At 42.2% G+C, this 19,590-nt stretch overlaps 1 protein-coding gene across 2 annotated transcripts in view; it reads right to left on the bottom strand.

Moving 5' to 3' along the window:
• The window catches only part of CAMK1D (calcium/calmodulin dependent protein kinase ID), a 209,200-nt gene that overhangs the window by 106,427 nt on the left and 83,183 nt on the right, over positions 1 to 19,590 (bottom strand). For both annotated transcript variants that reach the window (XM_015627361.2, XM_015627362.2), the window contains exon 2: positions 11,793 to 11,924. In XM_015627361.2, coding sequence (XP_015482847.1) covers positions 11,793 to 11,924 — 132 coding nt within the window. The remainder of the gene's footprint in view (positions 1 to 11,792; positions 11,925 to 19,590) is intronic.

The raw sequence follows: 19,590 nt of genomic DNA, 5'->3' as shown, positions 1-19,590 counted from the left end.
TCAGCTACTCTAGGAGTATATACAGCACTGAAATAAAACAACTCTAATTAATGTTAAAATAAAATGACATAGGTGTTCCAGCTTGAGTAGTCATTTAATACTCAGAATGGGGAAAAGAAATACAGTGAAAGACTGCCAGAAATACTGACATCAATCTTCCATTTCAAGAGCAATTCAGAGTGATTCCAAATATAGTTGGTCCTATTAAGAAAACAGCTCTTGGGTAAGAGTGCAAACTACGTCATCATAAGAAAGAAAATCAGAAACATATGCTTCTAATGGTAGGAGGAATTTTAAACAAAGTCAGCAATTCAGCATCCTAATAGTAAAATCAGAGAAAAGAAGGGAGAAAATCTCTATGTGCCAATCCAATGCTTTCAGGGTGAACTTTGTTGATGAACTCTTGTTTGGTTTTTCAGTTTCTAGAAGGAAAAACAATTTAATGACACCAGCAGGAGCAAGCCCCACTAGGTAAGACACAGACCATGTTCCCCAGCCTCTCACAGGAGCCATTATTTGGATTCCCTTGTTCCAGTTCTGCGGCTACATGGAGGGAGGAGAGGGGACATGCCAATCCCTGGCAGATTCTCTCTCTCTGCAGCCTGAAGTTTGGCCTCAGCCACAGTAGCTGAAATCAGCAGCAACACCACAGAACACCCACTGTTCCCAGTCATAATCCAGAGATGGCACAGAGCTCTTGCTGGGAGAGGCAGGATCCTGTGGGGGTTCAGCCAAGCCTGAGAAAGGAGGACATGCAAAGGAGCAACACCTCTGGAACAGTAAATCCCCATATGGACTATGAGCCTTTTCTTAGATGTGTCCATGCAGGAGGCACTGAGGAAGAGGAAAGGAAACACGTCTGCTGTGTATAAAGCCCTGAGTCCACACTGCACAACCACACAAGACAAAGCCCTGCAATCCACATGGGTGACCTCAGCTCGGGCTTTCTTTCCCCTTTTGCTTTGGGCCAAGATTCTCAAGGGAGCCTCGAGGAGTCATGTAACCAAGTTCAACTACTTTGAATTTTCCTATTGACCAGAATAGCATTAGATCATATTACCCATGTCTATTTGTTAATGATGAGGGCTCTTTTAGCCATGCTGGTGCTACACAGCTTGGATGTGTGTGTTGGACACCATAAATGGCAAGAATGATGCCTTCAAGACATGAGCACTGTGGGACACACAGGAGTTTCACTCAGCAGCAATTTTCTCAGGAACACACAAAAATTCACAGAACGAGAAGTTTCAAACTTCACGAAAATTTTCAGCTTCCCTCCTACCAACTGTCTTGTAGTACATATAAATCAGTCAGCCATTACTATTACTGTAACATAGGGGAGAACTGGCATTTTTATATGAATGCCAATAAAAGCTGCATCTTTTTGGATCATGTCATATCCACATATTTGTTGTGGCTTCATAAGACAGCATATATAAAATAATGAAAAAGTCTTTTCCTCATTGTTTTCAGTTAGAAATCACTTATTATCCTCTTTAAAAGCAAAGCTGTGAACAGCAGCTGTTTTCTAATTATCAAGTTTGCAGCAGACATGGGAGTGACCAGGTTGCTTTGGTCTGGGGAGGTGTTTCTTGACAAAATGTATTATGTTGATTGCTGCTGCTGCATGGGAATTCTTCTGCTTTTGGTGAAGGGGAAAAACAATTAAACAGCTGAGAAACAACCCCACGCCAATGTGGACTTTTCAAACCAGTATTTCAGCACAAGTTAATTATTGCACTCAGAGCCCAATCCACCAAGGCCTGAATCCATTCTAGTGGTCTGCAGGGAATGGCTGCTTCACCGAGGCTGTAATGAAATGCATGTGCAAGTCCAAAAAGGTTGTAGTTTAATCCCTGTTGCGTCAGCCAAGACAGGAGATATCACAAAGGTATGAAGATATTTGAAGCAGGTTGCTATTTTATTTGGTGGGAACCAAACAAATTATATATAGAAATTTGGACTAATCTCAGAAGGAGACACTGTTGGTGTGCAGAAATGTATCTGGCACAGTTCAGTGCTACTTATTTATCAGTTGTTTGTTTTGGTACAGTATAGACCTGTAATACATTATTAGATTATTTGCAAAAGCTTCCTACCAATATCCCTTCTCAAAGTTATTGAACAAACTTTCAAGAAAAACAAATAAATTCTGCTATCTGTATTTTTAAGTGCCTTCAAAGAAAAACCTATTAACCCTAAGAAAGCTTGCACCTATGTCTACTTTCCTGGACAAAAAAATTAAGATGTAAGTCAAGGAGGCAAGAGCATTCCTGTTTAATGTAATATTCCATAATTTTCATTTGATAAAATAGCTGGCAGAGTAAAAGCTGGCTGTCACCCATCCTTGGGGAAATGATTTCATAGTCCACTTACTGATACAAATTGTCAGTATTAAAACTAACCCAAAGGTTTCTGCACTTAGAGAGACCTAAGACCTGGGCAATATAACCCAATGCCTCTGATAGACAGAGATGTAGAAATGTGGATGCAAGCAAAGAAAACGTTAGGCTTTATTTTGAAAACTGGTTTGACTAATAGGCTTAAAGTCCAATAGTTGCAGAAGGACAACACCCTGACTAGGGGCATTCTTAATTCAGGTTAAAATGATCTATTCTGATTAAGCCAATGCCTTATGGATGTAAGACACAGTTATAAAAAAATAGAATTTCTAATTCTAAAAAGATGATCAATGTTTAATTTGGAACAAAATTATCTTCAGCATTTCTTTGATCAAACTGATCACCAGGGCAGCCCCCAGACTAAAAGAGAGTTTTTTATGCCTGCTTTTGTTAAAAGATATATTCTGTATAGATTTTTTTAAACTTTTTTTTCCCTTAAAAATTCTTACTGAACACAAAGTGTTGTATGAGTAAGCATTATAAGAAAAAAATCAATATGTATCACAGTTGACAGTTGCAGACTTAGTTGGTCAAATAGCAATTAATTTATGCAGCTGTCAGTTCAGGATATTTTGGATATATTCCAAACACAGAGGTTGCTGTCAGGTTTAACCTGATGCAGCAGAACGTGGGATAGAGTACAAATATTTCCCCATTTTATTATGGTCAGAACCAGCCCCCTTCTGCCAAACTCTGGTATAAGACACCTAGAACTGCTGCATTTATGAGACAGAAAATTTAATTGTGATTCTTCTTCTATAAATGAAAACAGGAGCTGTAAGTTGCCAATGGAGTTGTTTTAAATTCACACTGGAGTCTCAGAGAAACCTGCCCACTGATAACATTATTGTGTAATTTCATATAATGAAGGCAAAAAATACAGCAAGGCGTGTTTACAAAGAATTTTAATATGCAACTAAGAGCAAAAAACTGCTTTGGACAAGGAGTACTCAAGAAAACTGTCATTTCTGATGAGATTTCTGTTTCTACCTTCTTGAACTGACACTTTTGCAATACTTGTTTTTCCTCCCTGTACATTCTGATCCACTTAGAAATGCATATTTGATGATTTCCATAGCAAGTGAGGTTTGAGCTTAGATGCAGCTGTGTACCTGGAGGATGCTTCCAGCTGGCCAGATGATTCTTACCTTGCATTTACTTCTTCTCTTCATGCAGTGCTTTACAAATTATAACTCTCCTTCACCACTCCAATAGTCCAGTGTTTTATGAGTTACTGATGTGGATTTTAATAGTGTGAAAGTAAGATAAAGGATTATCCATTGAGTTGCTTGGACTATGCATCTAAAAACTTACCCATCACCAAAGTATGGTCACCCTGAGGTTAGAAACTAACTGGCTCCCAACAGCACATCACAACAGCTTATTACAAAATATTGAATTCTTCCAGTTGATGTTTCAAGACAAAAGTAGAGAATAGAGGCAAAATGCAGAAGGTTGATAATATTTAAACAAGGACATCTTCACTTCCATAATGTCATGAGATGTTTAAACAGCTTTTGTATTTCTTCCAAATGAAGATTCTTCCATGGGGGAAAAAAACCCCAAAACCTCTATTTTCGGACAAAACATTCCAGATTACCTATAAAGAATCTAGGGAGAAAAGCAGAAGGGGAACTTTGCCTAATGAAGCCACCTAGGAGTACACTGAGTACATCCTTACTGCTTTTATGCACCAAGACATCCTTGAAGTTTTGAACTGCAAGCACTGGAGAAAATGCTGTCCATACTACCAAAGCCATGTGCCTGCAAATTAGGTAACTCTTAAGTTTAAACATGTGGCTGTAACAGACCTTATGAATCCAGATTTAAAGCTGAGTCATTTATCAAACTTCAAGATCTTATTAAATAGGCTTTATGCATCTTAGCAAGTCTTTCCTTTTAGGTAACAGACAAAGGCAATGTAATCAGATATTTGTACCACCGAAACACAATCATAACCATCTTCCTGAGAATTACATACTGGAAAACAGGCCACATATTCTCATTCTTCAGCTAGGAGCTCTGAAAAGACCCTGTTATTCCACCTGTGCAAAAGACAGGCTTCCCAGGGAAGTGGTCACAGCACCAATCCTGCCAGAGTTCAGGAAGCATTTAGACAGTGCTCTCAAGCACAGGGTGTGACTCTCGGGGTGTCTTGTACAGAACCAGGAGTTGAACTCAATGATCCTCGTGGTTCCCTTCCAAATCATCATATTCTGTGCTTCTGTGCCACACAGGAGCAGACACCACCTAAGGGTGACATTCCAAACTAAAACTCATTCTGCTAATTTGGACCCTTCTTAGAACTCTTTGAGAAATCAGATGTCACTTCCTAGAATTATTTTAAAAGTTGGAGCAGAGTGACAATGTGCTTCCATGTCCTCCTTCTAACATGGATATGCCATTTTTTGAGATGAGTCAAGGTATGGGGTGACCTTGGATGACAAGAGTTATGCCAGGGAGATCTGGTAAACCACCACCACCACCCAGAAGAGAGGACAGCTGTGTCATCATCCAGCAATTACAGTGAAATGACTTCTCACGCTATAACCTCCTTGGAGGAACACAGCTGTCTTGGTGTGCAGGGTGTGAAGTCAGGCTGAGACACAGAAATGCCACACACCATCCCTGAAGCCTGACCCAGCACACTGCACATGAACGAAACTGTCTAAGACGAGAGAAGATAAAAAGGATTCTGTGATTACCACTTCACAGGGGATTTTTCTCTGCCATTTAATGTATTTTAAGGATTTTTTAAGATGGTCTTCATCTGTTTTCCTGCATTTGTTTACATCTAAACTAGCAATCCAGGCAGTCCTGGCTGCAAATCTTCCCCTGCAAAGTTTCCAGCATCTTAGTGATGAAGAATGGTGTCAGCTTTGTTTCAGGTTTCACATTTTTTCACTGGGATGAATTCTTTGCAACAGAACTATTTGCTTAACACTGAGCCAACTGCAAGTGCCAAGGCAGAGCTGCCCTGTGCCATATCCACATATAGAGGGACAGATTCCCTTTCCCCTGAAACCCGAGAAGGGCAATTCATCCAGTCTGCATCGCCTTGATCCAGGAGATGATCTCATGGCTCAGGCTGATGTCAGCCTCCAGGCATGCCCAACTGTCCCCCTACCCTGAGTTTTGTAGCTCCTGGCTCCTTTCCACGCCTGCCTGCCTCCCTAGCAGGGATTCCTGCAGAAGTGCACAGCTGTAAGGGAGGCTCCACAAGCAGGCACCAGGGTCCCTCCAGGCATCCAGATCAGCCCAAAAGATGTAAGGGGGCAATGATGAAGCAAATCCATGTATCATGCCAACAAATATATTCTTGGGAGGGCACTACCCTGACACCACTGACAACAACATCATTAGTGCTACCACTGGGTATCCCACCCTAGCTGGTGGCTGCAAGTCTGAGCACCCTGAGCCAGCTTTGGGGATGCAGGGCCCCACTGAGGAGCAGGTTTTTGGATGTCCTGGATGTGCAGTTGGCAGGGTTTGGAGCATGACAACACAGGGAGAGCAGAGTCAGCCTTCTGTCACCCCAGCACAACTGCAGGGGCATGAGCAAGCCAGGTTTTAACAAGTAAATCTACATAAAAGCTTTCTCAGAGAGTGATTACTTAATATAACAACCAGCTGTCTCTTCAATTCTTGCTGAGGCAGCCGATCTTCTCACCATTATTCACAGAGGAGAAAAAGCAGGGAAAAAAATAAAAAAACCAGCAAGCCTGTTTTGACTATAGAGTAAGCACCAGAGAAATTATGATACCTGACAGACAGAGATGTCAAGTGCTTTTTTGTTTTTGTTGTTTTTTCATTTCCTACCCATCTATCCATTTCTTGACAGCAAAAAAAAGAGCTCTTGCTGCTGGGGTGCAAAGAGGTAATTAGTCATTAACCCCAAAAAGGTCAATCCCACAGCTTTTTGTACATCAGCTACACAATCTAATTACCATCACTTTTATGTTAGTACTTATCAACACAAGATCTGAATGTCTCCTCTTTAGTTCAGCTGGCCCTGTACTCTGCTGTGTAATCTTGGACGGAAAAATAATTACCATAGGAGACCATCATTGGGCACCAGCAGAGCCTCCAGACTGGGAAACTGGAGTATGGGACCACCCTGGCCTGCAAGGGCTGTATTTTTTGACCCATAAACAATCGTGGCTTGAATAGATGGGTCTGTCCCACAAAGTCATTCAGGAACATTCATCTGAATTAATTAAATACCTGGATTTATGTTAAGGTACATTAAACTTCTGCATGGCAAATTTTATTCGGAATTAATGTAGCCTTTGATCCTGAGTTAAATTGCACAGAAGAGTTTAATAAGAGGCAACTAATGGGTTTCAAAACTAAATTTGGATTCGTCTTCCTGGAGGCTATCAGGTCAGCTCTGGAGGGATGGGCATTACAAAGATAAGAATCTGGGACAGAGAGGTTTTACAGGGAGTTGGTCAAAGGGCTGCTGAAAAGGAGCAAAGAGGTAGTTTTTTAATTACCCCTGCAGCCTTCATGTAAATCTTGAGAAGGGGTGATTCTTCCACATTTGTTATCTCTAACATGAGGAACAGCACTGCCTCCTGGCATGGAGCAAGGGGCTCCTTTGACCATCATCTGATTTATAGGAGAGCAGAAACTCCCATGCTTCCACCCACATCAGGAAAATTTTCCATTGGTGTTTTTTGTTTAGTTTTACTTTGGGTATAGCCCTGACCTCCCAAGCTTTGCAGGAGGACACCTCCCCTCCTCTCTCCCTGCTCTTTATCCCAGCAGCAGCTCCTGGTTGTAGGTGCAGGCATATAAGGAGTGAGGCAGAGCCTGGGCATGAATCACTGCCTGAACATCCTGTCTCCTGAGGAAACTGGGATGGAAAGCACTGGCAGAAGTTTAGCTGACCTGCTGGGAAGAGTTCACTCTGTTTAACAGGAAAAAATAGCCTCAGACTTCAGTAAGGCATGGATTTGATTTGTAGTAAGGAATTTAAGGACACCTCTTCCAGGGGATCTAGGATAGTAAAGAGGTGAGGGAGAAGGTAAGAGATAACTAAATAGGTTAGAAATTATTTTTTAAAATCCCTGTTCAGCAGAAAATAGCTAAAGCTGAGTATGATTTGCTAGCTGGACAGTATTGCTTAACAAGACACATGTGTACATTACTGCCATTAAGCAATCAATAAACCTGGGTGCAGGGCTACACACAGTTTCTGGTTCCTCCCCTTGCTTTGCTCTGACTCAGCACTGAGTCTGTACATTTGGGCAGGTATTACACAGGCAGCAGAGACTTCTTGTGATAAGGAGTGGTGTAACCAAATGAAAAAGAAACAACACCATCCCCATAAGCAAATCAGGCATGTTTTTCTTTATTTGACTTAAAATTTGGGGTTTTTTTTCCCCTCTTTAACTAGAACCTCAGACTGGGTGCTCTCTGCAGCCCAACTCTCCACACTGTGCACTGCCTTCAAGGACCCGTCTAGCAGACGATTCCTCTTTCAGCGTGTTCACACCTGCACAATTACCATAAGTGGAAGAAATTTCCTCTATTCTACAGCAAACAATGTAAAGGACTGCATTTCTCTTTCTGCTCAAACCCAAAACACAGTTTCTTTCAGAGCAGGTTATGAAAGTCCCCACACATCAGTTCAGAAAAAGGCTGTGTCATACAAAGGTGACTGTGTGCTGTCGTTCCCCATGGACAGTTATTGGAGCTTTGACAGTCCAGTTCTAGAGATCACATTTTCTTCCTCAAACAGATTCTAAACCATTCTAAGCATGTTTTCCACATGTCTTAATGTCTTAATTGAAGATATTAAGAAAACTCCTCTCTTGATGTGGTACCAAACACAGGTTCCCAGTGAGACTCTCACCCTTCACTGAAACATCCAAGCAATGGGAGCTCAGCCTCCCCACCAATTTCACCAAACTAATTACTGTCAGAAATTAGGCACTTGCTTAAATGCTTTGTCAGGCCCAGGCTCCTGGATTAACTGCAGACTCAGTCTCTCCCAGCACATCACTCGACAGCGAGCTCCTTCCCACTCCGTCCCCACCCATCCGAGTCTTCGGGGAACGTTGCCATGGATTTCCACGGGACACAGGAGTCCATATTGGAAGAACCCTGTTAAGGTTGCTAGGCGTAAATATTGACTTAACGGCTCTTCCGCCTTTTTTCTTTTTTAAGAACAGATTTGTTGGCCATGGCTGGAAAAATAGAATTATGGAGTGTGCATGATTCACTCTGGCACTCACACAAACATGCAGATCAGTTGGCTGGCAGCTCAGCTCCTCTGTTCGCAGAACATCGCTCCTAAAATGTGTCATTTTGTTTTGGCAGCAGGAGCGTCCAAGCCCACAGACAGAGAGATAAAATCTCCTACCTTCCATGTACTTCACATGGGAGTCACTGACCTTATGCTGCTCAGAATATTGGATTAATACTCCCAACAGCTTTTTAGTCCAGACACACAGAAGGACTGACAGAAGTTTTGGTTTCACACTAAGCCCGGCCCAGAATCCTCCCCTCTCACACCCACTCTCCTGGGTCTGCCACCACAAGAGAGGACAGGAAAGCCACTGTAGGTAAAACTGTTTATTTGAAAGTCATTTCAATAAAGGCTGTTTCACAGCCAATAAATATTGAGACAGACAATAACTCCTGTGACAGAAGGAAAGTAGCAGAGGTGAGAGGGGACCCAAAACTTTTGGTCACTGGATTAATGTTTTCATCACCAGTACTCCATGCTACAACTTTTAATCCTGACTGCAAGAAATGCTCCTTAAAACATTAATTCAACACACAGCATCATTCAAACTCTCTCCCATATTGATTCTGCCAGATCTGAATGATTTGGCAGGGCTGGCAGGGGGATGAAACTTCACCAGAGATGCCTGAGGGTACGAAGTATATGGGAACTTTGGACATTGATCCTGGACATGCCAGCACAATCTCTGACTGTTCCTAAAGCGTGCTCACCACACACAGGGGCATGAGCAGCTCACCTGAGAGCTAGCAGACACTGCAGGGATTATATTCAGGATCCTACCAGACCTCAATTTGATATACAGCTGGGGGAACTCAAGAGGAGTTGTTGCATTTCATAACACTTGGCAGAGGTCTGCCAGAAAGCACAGAGCTTGTCAGGAGGAAAACAAAACTCTAATGATTGAAGATAGGAGGAGAAAGACCAGTGTAAGACAAGAGATCCTTCTCTGAAGGATCAAGGAGTTTGCCTGTATTTTAGCCAGGCAGGGTGTCCTTGGGACTTTTATCCCATCAGAGTTTAAGCACCCTCAAAAGACATAATGCAAAACCAGACAGGGAGACTAGGATTAGCACACGTGCATGTTTCTGTTTGCTTTGCATCCATTTTCTGTGTCTCCATACCTTCCCCTTGGGGAACAGGGACCAACTGTTCCTTCCAGGGATCCTCTGTGCACATCCTCCAGATGAGGCGGTTCAGTGCAAGGTGCATTTAAGCACATGGGGCACCTCACAGCTCTGTAAGGAAGCCCAAGGCTCGGGGGTCCCACCCATTCATTAGACAACACAAGAACTAGCCATTCCCACTCAGTGTTAAGCTACAAGAAACAAAAACAAGGGCACTTAGATGGAGCTTAGCAACAGCTGCTCAGGATCCATTCAACCACTCTCAAATCTATTTTTACTGACAGCTTTTGAAGCAGAGAATTCATTGAACAGAGAAACAGGTTGATATCCCTTCTCCTCAACTGTAGGCAGAATTTAGTTTGTTATTCTCTAATTGTTTCCTTGGTGGCACATACAAATTCAATAGTGCATCTGCAAGCAAGGATGTCTATTTTCAGAATAAAGACAATGACAGGCAAAGTTTGTATTAGCAACGGCTAAGTAGAAGACACCAGGAGATAAAAAAGGGGAATTCTCATTTAAGGTCCTAATGTGCATAGGACAAAAGATTGGGTAGATCTAATTGCATGAATTAAGGAATTTTCTGCCCACTCACTCTCCTGCCCATGCAGCTGGAATAGCACAGCCCAGGTGCTGCCTCCTCGTTTCTCAAGAAACTGTTTGCAGGGAACAGAAATGTTTCACAATGCAGAAACAAGAAATAACTTAAATTATTTCTCTGCTCTACCAGCTCAGGATCAAGGCTGATGCAAGTCAGTTCTTACTGCACATGGATATTGCCAGTATTACAACCCACTCAAGTACCAGGGGATGAACCCATCAACACAAAGACTTTCAAGCTGTGGTTATTGGCCATCATTGCCTGGTTACAGAGATGGCAATGGTTGAGTTTTATGACAGGTTCTCAATAACACTACACAGCAAGACAACATGCTACATTTGTCACTGGGTTTACATTGTACTGACCCAAGGCAGGCTCAGCAATAGGAAGGCACTGCTACTAATAGTTGTAGCTGTTTGGAGCTCCATTTATGTCTCTCCACAGAAAAAGATCCTCTCTGCCTACTGAGATGTCTGGATTTGCCTTTGAACCTGCTCCTTTGATTTAGGCTGCCTGAGCTCTCCATCCAGTTAGTTTTTGGGATCAGTTTGGTCATGTGGTGCCCTGATGGTGATCAGCCATCAGCTCTGGCATGACCAAGCACTGGGGCAAGTCCCAGTTTGGACAGAAGTGCAGCAGGAGTAAGAGTGTCCCAAGAGTCCAATGCAGAGTGGTTCTGTATAGCTGTGCTACCTTTAACTCAGTGAGAAGGTACTTTCAGAGGTTTAAAACACACTTCATGAACGAATCCTAAATCATGAACAAGTCTTTCTACTTCCCAGGATGACAGTCAAGTGTGACAAATTCAGATCCAAATGTCTCAAGTCAGGTGAGATGAATCCCACCTTCAGGGCATAAGATGAGGAAGAGGTAAGGATCAAGCCTCTAAAAACTACAATGAATTCATAGCAATTGTGAAATTTCTTTTTCTTATCCATGTATTCCAGCCAAAGTAAGGAAAAAACACATTCCCCTTCCAGAAGTACAGAGGTACCACTCATCTGCATGGCACAGGTAACACTGTCTCTTATGATAATCCATAGCATGTCATCATTTTAGAGCAATTAATAAACAGACTGTTTTAAACATTTAAAAATTATAACCCTGCTCCTCCTCTCCTCAAAGGCTGTGACACAACTGCTGACATTTTTAGTGGATATTTTATGGCATCGTAGACTTACATTAGCCTAAATCCCCTTTTTTTTCCCTGTTTTGCAGCTATCTGGTGGAATTAATATGAAAGAAAATAAGAACATTTCTCAGAACATTTTCAACACCATTTAAATTTCCATGATCTTGTCTGTCTGTGATGGGCTGAACAACTTTTCAGTCACATTTGTCAATCACTGTTCCTCAAATGCAAGAGTTTAACTGAAGCAAAGATGCAGAAATGAAGGTCTGGTACTCACTTTCTCAGCACTGCAATTTCATTCTCTATGCTGCTTTCCTTTCCCTTCAGTGCCTTCTTGGGAATGCATTTGACTGCGAAGAGTTTTCCACTTGCTCTCTCTTCAGCCAAAACAACTTCAGAGAATGCACCCCTGAAAGAAGGGAAAAAAAACCCTGGTTTAAAGTGGTGCTTTTTCTTTGAAACCTGTTAACTGAAACACAACCACTGAATATAGTTCTTCTGGTGTCCTTTGGATGCTGCTCTTGTTAAACACAGAAATGATATTACAAACATCTTTCTTTGCCTTTAAAAACGTATGGAGACATTCACACTCATGTAAAACATTAAAGGCTTACCAAACACAACAATTTTAGTAAAGAACCATAGTCCAGCAGTGATATGAGCAAAGCTTGAAAATGAGAAAGTACCATTTCTGCATGGACCACAGTCCAGCTGCTGACTTGGTGGATGGTGTACTTTTCCCCTTTCTGAGATTTTTGGAGGTTTAATTCACAAAGAAGCACAAAGTCCCTAGGACTAAGTGACACACCAGAGCCAGGAGTGCTCCTGGTTCCTCAGTCACCACAAGAGGTCAGGGCCCCCACTCTGGTCCTCCCTGGGCTGCCCAGAGCTTCTCACCACTGGATCAACCCTGATTCTGACTGCATCAGGATTTCTCTATGTATACAGAGTTATTCCTCAACACAAACTGATGTGTGTAACCACTAAAGCCAAAGAATTAGATGAAATCACAAGTCTGAACATTGGCCTAAGTAGCAGCCTCCTTACGGTTACCCCAGAGAGTGTTACACAAATAAAGAAACATCATCACAGCAGCCAGCCACTAATTGCCAAGAATGGGCAGTGCCTCTCGCCCATTAGGTTATTTCATAACAGTGCATTATTTCTTGCACTGTCAGTGCTTCCCTCCAAACCTCTGGACCTGAGAAGAGGCCGTTACAGTCAGTGCTATACACATATTTTTTTGGTTCCCAGATTTTTTTTAGCATTTGAGCACCATTCCGACTCTGCTATTCTGGACAGATTTTGCAGTGGTACATTAGGAACATCCTTATATTCTGGAATTTGTTCCTGGTTTAGCAGCAAGGTACTGGACAAGAGAGAGCATTGACATGATGAGGAATAGCAAATCATTGTTCCTATTTCCCAAAACCTCCTCCTGAAGCACCCACTTTGTCCAAGAGAGATCAGATCCAAGGATTTGTCTAACCCCGTGACAACTGAAGGATCATGCTGAGCAACCTGGTCTAGTAGAAGGTATCCCCTGCCCATAGCAGGGCATTGGAACTAGATCATCCTTAAAGTTCCTACCAACCCAAACTATTCTTCAATTCTATGATCCACCAGCTGAAGGTTTGTGTTTTATTTATAAGAAACAAAAATAGTCTTTTCTTTATTATTTCCCCTCATCAGCAGATTATTCTGCTCTCCTACATAGCTCTGATAAATGCTCAGGAGGGTGCTGAGCAACCAACCACGCCCCAGCCTGCTCTTAAAATGTTAATGTTTGGTCACAGCCTCATCTGGCTACCACCAACTTTCTCTGGCTTTCATTCCCCACAACTGCTGCTTATCTAGATGTTTTGTGGATAAACAAAAGAGTTTCCTTTCCAGGACAGTTTCCTCCTTTTTAAGTCATGCACTTGGATGACACAACCAGGCTGCTGTGACCTCACCAACAGCTCCTGAGTTGCGAAACAGCCACACGAATCAAGTGGATAAGCAAAAGGAAGAGGCTGCTGCTCTGGAAACAAAGTAGCTGTTTAGCAGAAATGCTTTTGTAGCCAGCAGATAAGGAAACAGTGATAGGAAGCTGATGAAAAAATACTTTTGCATGTTGCTATGCAGCAGATGTTTGACAGCTTGTCCACATGGGGCAGTGATCCTTTGAACCAAGAAATGTTTTGCCTCATTTTTACTAAAAAAGACAGACTATGGCTACATTTATGCCACTTGGAGTAGCAGAATGATTCCCTCTTTTCTGCTTTGTGTATAATCCACCACAGCATGTCAGAGCATCACAGACTCCAATTTAGGGTCCACACAACTGATCCAAAATGGTTTGCACAAATAAGCCACCCAGAGTGTTTTTAATTGTGTTCTCTGCTTTCCTGTTGTAGACAGCCCTAGCCATTCAATTTACCAAATAAGGTTTTCATCCTGACCCTCATCCTTGGGACAGCCAGACCAGAGCTGCAATAAAACCCTTTTGCTGGGAAGCTCTAAGACCTCTCGGTGCTTACCAGCTTTGGTTGCAGACCAGAGCACTCAGAAACTCACAGGGCTGCTCCCAGCTGTATTTCATGAAGCCCTTAAGTCCCATCTGCTTAAGCTTTCAGCACAGCACTTCGCTCCAGCTGTGCCTTGAACAGGCTCCTTGCCTTCATTTAATGGTGTTAGAAGCTGCAATATTCACACCAGTCGTTTACTGATCACACAGCTCTCCCAGTCTTTACGATATTATAAAAATACCAGGAGCTCCCATCCCAATCTGCATTTCATTGCTGATCTCAGACAACAAAATAGTGGAAATAAAAGTATTTCCCCTCTATACAATATAGTTAACTTTATGAAGAACCTCTTTTTCAGCAGGCTTTTCCAGCATCCATCATTTTGCTGGATTTCTTCCTCCACTTATCAGGACAGATATGGTTTCCCTAGTCAGAAAGAGCCTCTGTGAATTTAACTAAATTTTTTTGTGGAGCTCTGCAATACTCATGGAACCCAATTCCCTATCTCCTTAACAACCTTTCTCATTACAGCATGAAATAACCTAAAGCTCAGCTAAAGTGCTTGGTCCCATGTCAACCCCAGGCACAGACAGGTGCTTTTTTACATTGATTTTTATGAGGCCATGGCATGAAATTGCTAATGCTGGGAAGAGTTCCTGAGCAATGGGAGGGGGAGGGCTGGGATGGATCTTCTGGGAAGGCAGGAGGGAGATGTGAGGAGGCAGAAGTGAGGCACAATCCTGTGCGCTACATACGCTCCTGTGGTCACAGAGCAAAGGAGGGGGGCAAAGCAACAAGTCAAGGCACAAAAGAAAGAGAAGGGAAGTGCTGGAAGGAAAGAGAAGGAAAGGAACAGATGCAGAGAGGGATCAGAGCGTTAAACAGAGACTCAGCAATATAGGGCAAGAAGAAAGAAAGGGTGTGAGTGAGCACCAGCAAGGGAGAGGCAGCAAAGATACTCCTGGAGTCTGCTGGAGTCAGGGAAGAGTCAAAAATAATATTGAATAGATGGGAAAGCAATTATCATAATTTCAAACATGCAGCTGAGTTCGTCCACCCTTAACAACACAGTCCAGCCTCCACTAAACCCCTCTTGACTCAGGCAGGAATAGGTAAATGTCAGAGAGAAAGTTAGGAAGACTAGGCTGCTCATTCTCTTGCTAACAGCAATATATCCTGCAGCAAGTCCCCACCTCCTTCAAAAAGTTCCCCAGAACTACCAGCTCAGCAGGCTTGCTAGAGATTTTTTCTCCCCAAAAGGAATTAATACTGCCTTTAAAATCATTGTATTAATGAACGAAGCAATTTATCTCTAAGAATTAATTACAATTCTTTATTGAGGTTTAAAATGTAATTGTGCACAAAGATTTAGAAAGAAATTTAGGGTAGGAAAATACTGCATTTTACACCGTCAGCATGACAGGACTTTTATGAAAAGACCACGGCTTCCAGTAAACATTACCAAGCAGTGTTGTATGATAAAAAGGGAAAAAACCCAAATATCACACTGTGATATAGATTTTTAAAAAAAATCTGGAAAAGAGGTTAAATACTTAAAAATTATGATTATAAATGTATCTGCAATGGCTGGGATGCACCATTCCCTTCAGCTGGGAAAGCATTAATTGCAACCTTTCCAACATGCCCAAGGACAAAGTCTTCGCCTCTCTGAAGAGGAACTTCAAAATCCTTCAGGAATTTTCCCTGTCCCGCCTGCAGACAATAGCAAACAAGTGAAAAAGTGTCATGGCTTTGAGGAAGTAGGACAGTGGTGGAAATGGGTAAGCCAGAAACATCTGCAAAATGAAACCACTTTTAGCTGCCAAAATCCATGTGCGGCAACAGCCTATTTTTGAAAGTTTTGACCATGTTATCATTTACCCTGGAGGAACAGCTCCTTTCAGACTTCTAATTAAGGCATAGAATAATTTTATGATTTAGATAATTTCCATATGAATTTGGAACAACGTAAGAAAAGAAAAAAAAAAGAGGTTAAAGGACTTGATGAGTGACATTGAGATAATGGCAAATTCTAGAGAGTGTTTGAGATGTTTTGGCTCCTCACCCCTTTGCAAACACATGGACTATGCAGTATCCAATGAGATGCCAATCTTTTAGAGTTTTTATTAATTTAAATTATTTCTCATGCATTATTTTTCTTTCATATAGATTTAAAGATTAGACTTTCAAGATTCACATTGGAATATGAACATTATTCATACCCAACAGACTGGATTTTCTATGAGAAAGTAGTGGCTGCAAGGCTAGGCTATCCTGCAGATCAAAGCAAAATAAAGAACAAGCAAGTTTTTCCTTCTTCTGTTGGAACTATAATTTAATATGAACACTTAATTTCTGAAATACAATGAACAGCATATACTAGGACAGCAAATCTGTTCTCATTCAACAAAAAAATTGCTGTGACAAAAATACTGACAAAATGAAGACAAAGCTGATGGAGGGATAAAACTTCATTTTTTCCATTCAGTCTCCATGTTGAGCAGTTTTCCACTGCATTAGCAGGTGCTCTGTCAAACTAAGTCAACAGACATAGCCAGGAAACAGATATCATGTCTTCAGGCTGCATATAGCTAATGTTCTTAATTACGATACAATTGGCTTCCCATGTGTACTTTGCCCTGGCCAAACCAGGGGAGGAAAAAAAAGTGAACACTCAACATCTGAAAAATATACCATGTCCATCCACCCTGAGACAGGAGTCTGGATCAAAGGAGGACCAACCAAACTAAAGCTCATTTTTGTAGTGTGGCTTTGGCAACCACACTCAAATTCTGCTTCTTGACTCTCCAAAGATGACCTTGAACTGCACCACAAACAGAGGAAAAATGTCTTCATTAGCATTTTCACAGCTTCTTCCGTGGGCCTGGAGGAGTTAACTGTGGGATGAGCTCAGGCTCTGTTTAACACACCAGGAAGATTCTGGTCCTGCTTTTCCACAAAGCCATTTTTCTGCAAGACTCATGTTCTCTCAGTTTTTTTTTTAGATTTTCTACTCAGATGTTTTTGTAAACACTTCTTCACTCTCCTCACACATCATCCAGGTGCATCCCCACACAAACCCAACTAAAGCTGGAAATAAAAATTTTCATTCCAAAGTCACATCCGTCAGTGATCTGACAGCTACATGAAAATGTATTTACAATTTAACTTTCAATAGATTGGTTATGTCTGAATGCAAAGTTAACACCAAAGTGTGGAGAGAGTTTTTAGCCAGTCAAGAGGAAAGAAGGACTCTGGCACTGTGCTACACATTGTACAGGAACCAAATTCTCAAGAACTGAATATAAATTCATGGCAAAAGCTGACTAATCTGGTTGCAGCCATCTACGTTTTAGAGCACAAATACTTTTTCTAGCTATTTTCATTCATCAAACACACAGTTCCAACCCTGCAGCCCCTTCTATGGCAATGCTTCCTCTGCCTGGGCAATAGCACAACAACTGGGAGGGATCACTGTATTAACACTGGTATTTTTAGCCTCCCTACTCATTTAATTTCCACTAAGCCTCCCAGCCACCACTGAAAATGCGGTTTCCTACCTTGGGGCCCCACGAGTGCCTGCTCTAACACCAGACATGGCCCTGCCCTGGGCTGTGTCTGACCCCAGTTCCCCTCTCCAGGGCTGATCCCGATCCCTGCCCGCAGTGATGATCCCATGGAGGTGCCTGATGCCGCAGGCTGGGGCTGCTATTAACCCATTACAGATGATGAAAAGCACCTCCCACTGTGCCAAAATGCTGCTGCTATGCCCTGATGGACACTTCAACAATGGCAAGGGGGGCCCACCTCTTTGCTGGGCGTTCCTGCAGCAAGAAGCTCCTTTCTGGAGCACTGACACCTTGCTCTGTGCCCTGAGCCATTGCCCCATGCCCATTCCCCTCTGCATTTTGTCCAAGTTAGGAAGTATCTGAGAACCACTGTGGGCTTGCAGGGAGCAGCCACAGCGTGGAAGGACCCTGGGAGTCACCATGCCCAGGGATGGGCAGCACATCCCAGCTGCAGACTTTTCTTTCCAGTCATTCTGCTGCTTCCCCTTTAACAAAATGTTTGGGAGGAAGTAACCCCACCAGTACCCAGATCTCTGCTGGGGCTTGTAGCCATGACCTAAACAGAGCCACCCAACAGTATCACACCCCAGGTAGAGCTTCTTCATCCACTTCCTTATAACCAGTTTGGTTCCCACATACCATTTCAGTCTGCAACAGGATGAGCAACACAAAGCTTTGATCTTTGTAGCCACCAAGAATTTTCCTATTTGTGTTGATTTAACTTCTATTTTTTGAGGGTAATATTATCTACAGTTACAACAGCTTAGTGTTTTGACAGTTTTTGTCACCAGAGTCAGCTGCAAGAATTTTAATGCCCATTTGAGGCTTATAATTTCTTCTAGTTTAGCTCCTCAATATTTAATAATCTCAGGGAAAAACTAAAAAGAGCCCACCCACTAAAAGAACTAGGATTAAGATTGGAAATCCATGTCAGCTACTTAGAGGAAAGCTACTTAGAGGAAATAGACTTCTATGAAGCCAGAAAACACCGATTTCAAGTTGCACATCATAAAACATGAATTTATGACAGTATAATCAAGGTGGTTTCCTTCACAACCCCAGACCCCCTTCACTAGAAAACAACAACCCCTTTAGAGGGTAACAATCATTTTCACTGAAGGAAAACATCCCTGGAAATGATGTGAACCATTCTGTAGCTGGAATTAATTCTTTACTCTGGGATGAATTCCAAGGTGACAGCAGGACTTAGCACACACCACCAGCACCTCTTGTCACTCCAGCTCACACACCAGCAGGGTGAAGACACCAAAACACACAATCAGGGAAACTTCCAGGCAAGAAAAGCTATCAGGTGCAGAACAGAACGAGGCATGCAGGCTTCAGTGAAATAAAACTTGGGTTCAAAGATGAATGAGCTACACAAAGCACAGAAATTAAGCCAAAAAGGGAAGTTTCTGAAGAACCTCTTCCCTTTCTGAGACGAACTAATTTGTTTGAGCTGCCTGGTGTATGCTAATTTAATAGGATGCTATGCAGTCTGTTCTGAGACAGTGATGCATGGATGCTAAAAAGGGAAACTGGCCCAGCTCAGATCCCCAGTCATGTTTGTTATTACAGTCATCTTCTTTCCTGAACTGTTTGCTCCTTTCTGATTAATCCTGACCCCTATTAGAAAGGGAAGTATTGTCTTTAAAGGCCTATTACATTTACATTACATCCTCTGTGGCAGTCACAGTAAAGCTATCAAGAAAAACATACACTTCTCTGTGCTGAGACCTTCCTTCCATTATACACTTCACAAATGAGCTGTTAAGCAGGTTTTTTTCCCCATTGAGGATCACTTTCTTTCCAAAGTGAATATTTTAAGTACCGTTTTTTCCACTTTCATCTTATGAGTCAAAAGGAGCTCATCATCTCCCAGGATTTATCTGATGGAAGCATTCTCACAAGAAAATAACCTTTTTTTCTTCTAGTAATGACCTCAAACCTTTCTAGAGGCATAAGTGATCTCCATAATTTTTGTCTTCAAAGCATT

The sequence above is a fragment of the Parus major genome, chromosome 1A (genome assembly GCF_001522545.3).
Source record: "Parus major isolate Abel chromosome 1A, Parus_major1.1, whole genome shotgun sequence".
Taxonomy (NCBI): Eukaryota; Metazoa; Chordata; class Aves; order Passeriformes; family Paridae; genus Parus; species Parus major.
This window is presented reverse-complemented; position numbering and strand designations above follow the sequence as displayed.